Source organism: Ranitomeya imitator, chromosome 7, assembly GCF_032444005.1.
Source record: "Ranitomeya imitator isolate aRanImi1 chromosome 7, aRanImi1.pri, whole genome shotgun sequence".
NCBI classification, from domain to species: domain Eukaryota; kingdom Metazoa; phylum Chordata; class Amphibia; order Anura; family Dendrobatidae; genus Ranitomeya; species Ranitomeya imitator.
Genome location: NC_091288.1, coordinates 37430246 through 37436245, shown reverse-complemented (window position 1 = coordinate 37436245; position 6000 = coordinate 37430246). Strand labels below are relative to the sequence as shown.

At 42.0% G+C, this 6000-nt stretch overlaps 1 protein-coding gene across 1 annotated transcript in view; it reads right to left on the bottom strand.

Moving 5' to 3' along the window:
* Positions 1 to 1485: 1485 nt before the first annotated feature.
* Positions 1486 to 6000, bottom strand: part of LOC138644541 (sodium channel protein type 2 subunit alpha-like) — a 187359-nt gene continuing 182844 nt past the window's right edge. The window contains exon 27 of the mRNA XM_069733065.1: positions 1486 to 3242. Within this exon, the coding sequence (XP_069589166.1) occupies positions 2107 to 3242 (1136 nt within the window). The 3' untranslated portion in view covers positions 1486 to 2106. The remainder of the gene's footprint in view (positions 3243 to 6000) is intronic.

Here is a 6000-nt window from a genome sequence, read left to right as displayed (position 1 = left end):
TGTGAGTTTTCAGAGTGATATTTGCCATAATTTGGGGGTAATCGCTTTGATGAACTGGGGCCAAGTTGGATCAAATTTGCTATAGGGCACATGCCTTTTAAGAAATCAATTTGACTGGGACTAAGTTATTAATGAACTATCATTGAGATAGGGCATCAATATTAGATTGATGAGGGACATCCAATTCCTGCAATTGCAAGAAGTGCACAGTGTACAAAGCCAAAGCACATGACCTCCTTACACTTTGTAGTGGCTGTTCTTGCTTAAACTGGTACTCCGAAGGCAAGGAAATTTTCATCTAAATCCCTATCTATTTATTGCCATAATCTAAACTGTTTTCTAATATACCGGTACTTGCATTAAAAATTACATATCCTTCCCTTACTATCTAACTGCTTTTCTATTCTTTTTCCCTATTTCCTTAGTTTGAAAAGCCCAGTGCATGCTGGGATACTCAAACCAAGCATTGTCAGGGGGCAGAGGCTGTGGTAACTGTCGCAGCCTCTGCCCCTACCTGAAATTAAGTGACACCCGATTCTGGGACTGAGCTAATCCCTGCACGCTGTGCACTGTGTGATGAGCACAATGACAGCGCGCTTTGTTGCCGGCTCAGATCAGCAGTAACAAGCCAGCAGCAGAACTCACTGTCACAATACCCGTCTTGAAGAGACCAGCGCCACCCCCGCAAATGATGTCACTGGTCTCTGACAACGGTCTTGCTAGTTACTGCTTATCTGAGCCGTCAAGAGAGCATGCTGTCATTGTGCACATCACACAGTGGACAGCTAACATGGGCTAGCCTAGCCCCTGAAGCGAGCATCACTGATGACGCTTTATTTCAGGGAGGGGACAGAGAATACGGCAGTGAAAACAGCCTCTGATGATGCTATGTTTGGAGCATCCCAGCATGCAATGAAGCATCATCAAAAAGGAAGTGAAAAACAAAAGAAAAGCAGTTAGATAGTGTAGTTTGAGTTTAATGCAAGTGTATTAGAAAATAGCTTAGATTATGGCACTAAATTGATAAGGATTTAGAAGGAAAATTAATTTGGCTTTCGGGCCACACCTTTAATGCAGTTTTTCACTTTGATAGCAGTTTAGTTGCAGTGCCTCAGAACAACTACTACACAGTGCATGGCGGTCCTTTTTGTTTGGCTTCCTGGTAGCAAATAGTATTTTTCAAGTCTCCCCATTAATCCAAGGAAATATAAAGACCATAAAATAAGTGAAAGCCAAGCACTGGAAGACTTCTGTCTGCCCAGTGGTATTCGTCATTGGAGGACCAAAAAAAAACAAAGCAAGGCAAGACCTCCAAAGCGAGCAACTTAATAGAGTAGATGTACTTGAATGATGCAATCTAAAAAAAGTAGAAAATTTTGATTGCAAAGTGGATGTTTCAAAAATGTCACAGCGTCTTAACTAAAATTCCCGATTAATATGTACTATATATGTGTGTGTGCAGTGTTTTTTTTCTTCATTTTCTTTGTACAGAAGAGCACTTTACAGAAATGTGTAGAATGTGTTCAAGCTGCAGAATTGAAACCATTTGTGACGTCAGAGGCACATTAACATTGTTGAACATATTATTGAACATTTGTTATTATCCGCAGTCAACAAATAATTGCTAAAAATTGATTCTGTAGCTCCAATAGTGTTGGATGGTAATTATCCAGTCGGCAGTGATTTAAACTTTTTTTGTTGTTGTTTTTTTTGTTTTTTACTTCTAACGAATGCATCCAATGATCATGAGATTAATAGTCACAACATTTTTTTAAAAAAGCAGCAGAAGTCACTATGATTGTCCAGCAGAGCATACAGACACTTAAGCCCAAATGACCCTTAGCTTAAGTGGAAAATTTGCATCGTAAAGTTCATAATCTGGATACAAAAAATTTGCCTTTTAATGTTTATAGACGTTTTGTAGATCCTATAGAAAGCTTCATTTCCATACAGTTTTATAGGCACTAAACTTACATCATACATAGAGTTGACAATTTGGCATAGCTCTCCAAGCAAGTTGGTCCATGATCTTTCTCAATGGTGAATCACACAGCCACCATTAATTTATATCTTGTGACTTCTTCTACCATTTCCAGCATCTTCCTTTTAAGCGTTGTCTTTATCTTGAGCCTTTTTGATACTGTCGTAGGATGGGGGTGACAAGGTTGAGGTGGACATGTCTGAGTCAATAGTGCTGGAACTTTTGATGTATTTTGAAAATCTCCGCTCACTTTTAGACATGATACTAGGACGTTTGCTTTTATTTTTCTTGGGCACTGTCATCCCGCATGCAGATTTTCTAGTGCTGTAGCGCCTGTAGCAACGCTGTATAACAATAGCAGATACCTCTTCTTGTTTACGTCGTAAGGTAGTTGTAATGGGCTCATAAGGATTCTTAGATGGGTTAGCAGCCATAAACCGATCCTCCATTGTTATACGCAGAGAGTCCATCCCTTCCTCTCCACCCAAAACACGTTTTGTGAAAGCAAATAGAATGTCGAGACAGTGGATCCTGTCACCATTGACCATGGGCAGATCCATTGCAATGAGTTGAATTTGGTTTGGTTTTGGAACTTGCAAAGGTGGATCCAGTTCATCTGCAAAATCAAAAAGTTTATTGTATTCAATAAACTGCGTAGCCTTTGGGTCATACTTTTCCCAAACTTCATAGAACCTGTCAAAGTCATCTTCTCCCAAAGGTTCTGCACTTTCTTCCGTGGCGACACTAAAATTTTCCAATATAACCGCAATGTACATATTTACCACTATGAGGAACGAGATGATGATATAGCTGACAAAAAATAAAATGGCAATTGATGAGTTACCACAGTCACCTTTTATATTGCTCCCACTATGCCGATATTCGGGCTCGCAATCTGGTTTTGCAGTCTTAAGATTTGGCTCCAATAAAAGATCCCAACCTGCAGATGTTGTGATCATGAACAAGCAAAGCATACTGTTGCCAAAGGTTTCGAAGTTAAAAATGTCATCAATCCCACCACCATTCCTCACATAAGCAAAATTGGACATTCCAAAAATGGCGTAAATGAACATAACCAAGAAGAGCAAAAGACCAATATTGAATAAAGCTGGAAGTGACATCATCAAAGCAAAAAGCAGAGTACGGATCCCCTTTGCTCCTTTAATAAGACGCAAGATTCTCCCAATCCTTGCAAGTCTTATTACTCGAAATAGCGTGGGTGAAACAAAATATTTCTCTATTATCTTTGAAAGAAACATACCTGTAGGGAATAGTTCAAAAATACAGAATATTACATTTCAAGCATGTGTTTAATCATCATAGATGAACAATATTAGATCGGTTTCATACTTCCAACATTTACGGACCAAGTACAGACCTCTTTGTCCGAACTTAACCCACGTGAACTCAAAAACCCAATACTTTCCTATGGGTTTGTTGAGCTTGTGTCATGAAACCCAAAGCTGGTCTGGACATCATGGTCCGTATTCAGACCGTGAATGTCTGATATTTGAAGCCGGCCTAAGACTTGATCATGGAATAACGAAATAAGGTGCAAATATAAAAAATTACAATAAATAAGAAGAACTTTCTGGTAGAAATATTTTTATAGATATGGCATCTGGGCCTTCGCATCATGGCACATGCAAATTTGTGAATATGACAAGATAGTAGGATACTACAACTACCAGCATACTTGGATATCCACAGCCTGTCCAAGTACTGTGTGCTGGTGGTGGTAGTTTTCAATGAGCTGTGATTCACAATTTGAAAACCAATTATCCAGTCTAGTCTAAAAAGTAGAAAAAAAGGTCGATTTTGGTCATTTGGACCTTATCAGTACAGGGAAGGAATCTGGTCATCTATGTGAGGTGTTATGCATACAGCCTTACTCCTTAGTGTAGCTATAGAAGTCAGTATTCAGGCTAATGAGGCTGTGCACATTTATGATTTTTCCGATTTTCATGGACTGACATTATAGAGAAAATGGAGAAACTTTATTTTTTTCTCTACGTCCGAGAAAATCAGAGTCTGATTAGAGATTAGCATAATCAGACCAATTTTTCACGGATGGAGAACATTCAGTTGCCTGCACCTGCCCTTCCAGTGAGTCTTTATTCATGGCCGCTCAAGTATAGATGTGTCCACGGCCCACCCTTACCTTTCCGCAAATTTTCTTAAAAAGTAACCATTGTTTAAAGAGAACCTGTTGACATGATTTTGCAAGGTGAAGTAAAGACATGGCCATAATGGCGCTTTTATGCAGAATGAATTGATACCTTTGGTAAAGAAATCCGTTTTCTGTTTTTCCTTTAATCAGCATTTGAAGTTTTCTGCTAATGAGATTTTGGTGCAAAGGGGCTGTAAAGAAATGATGTTGTGGGTGGTGCATGTGCAATCTTCTACGTCATTGACTCTAGATCTCAGACTGTACTTGCGCCACCCATAGAAATTCCGGTACCAGGGGAGGGGGAGAACGGGGGGAGCTGAGCCATGCATACAAGAACGGGACGGGGGAGCCCAGCCATGCATAGGAGGATGGGACAGGGGAGCCCTGCCATGCATACAACGATGGGATGGGGGAGCCTGGCCATGAATGCAAGATGGGATGGGGGGAGCCGAGCCATGCATACAAGGATGGGACAGGGGAGCCCAGCAATGCATACAACGATGGGATGGGGGAGCCGAGCCATGCATACAACGATGGGATGGGGGAGCCGAGCCATGCATACAACGATGGGATGGGGGAGCCGAGCCATGCATACAACGATGGGATGGGGGGAGCCAAGCCATGCATACAAGATGGGATGGGGGGAGCCGAGCCATGCTTACAAGAATGGGACAGGGGAGCCCAGCCATGCATACAACGATGGGATGGGGGGAGCCGAGCCATGAATACAAGATGGGATGGGGGGAGCCAAGCCATGCATACAAGGATGGGACAGGGGAGCCCAGCCATGCATACAACAATGGGATGGGGGGAGCCCAGCCATGCATACAACGATGGGATGGGGGGAGCCGAGCCATGCATATAAGATGGGATGGGGGGAGCCGAGCCATGCATATAAGATGGGATGGGGCAGAGAGAGCCATGTATACAACGAGGGGACCGAGGGAGCCACACAGAGCAGGACAGGATGGGGGGAGCCACTCATAGCAGGACAGGGATGAGGGGACAATGCATACCCAGCTTAAACTCGAGTCAATAAGCTTACCCAGTTTTCCGTAGCAAAATTAGGTGCCTCGGCTTATACTTGGGTGGGCTTATACTCGAGTATATACGGTAGATTTTTTTCAAGGCTGGTCATCTCGCGCCATCGTATTTTGGGATATGTCAAGTCCAGAAAAAGGTCAGAGAAAGGGGTAGCTAAGCTGAACTCTGTGCTTGATGAGGTCCAAAAGACAAAAAAGATCTGGTCTCTTGTTTACTAATACAAAGTAGCGCTTTATGTCTATGATGGAATGAGATGTTAAAGTGTATGTCCACCTCTGATGACCACTTTATAGAAATGCAACTGTTTATGTAAATTATATGCATATAATCTACATATACAGTAGAGTACTTTTATAAAATACATTGCATTACTTGCACTGGACTCTGATTTACAGCCTGCATTATACTGCGGTCATGGTCACACAGGTGCACGGCTCACTACAATACAATCATCAGATCTCGCCCTTGTAACAAGCCGTGCACTTGTATGATGATCACATGACTAGGACAGAATATTACCGCCTTGACGTACACAGTGAAGGTTCCTAGTTAATGACAGCAAGCAGCGAGCATAACGAACTAAGAGCAGCAATTTATACGTCAGTCTTTGGTTGCGTTGACATGTTGCGGCATCGGTGCATTTTTATAATTTTCACGTTTTAGCCACTATTTTTGAAATTACGGCAAAAAATTGCACCGCGACTATAATGGGTGAAGACAGCCTTCAATGGGTAATCTGGGACTGTGCTAATTTTTTAGCATGGACCTAAGAGCTTACCAGCAGAGAGTTTCTAAATACCTGCCC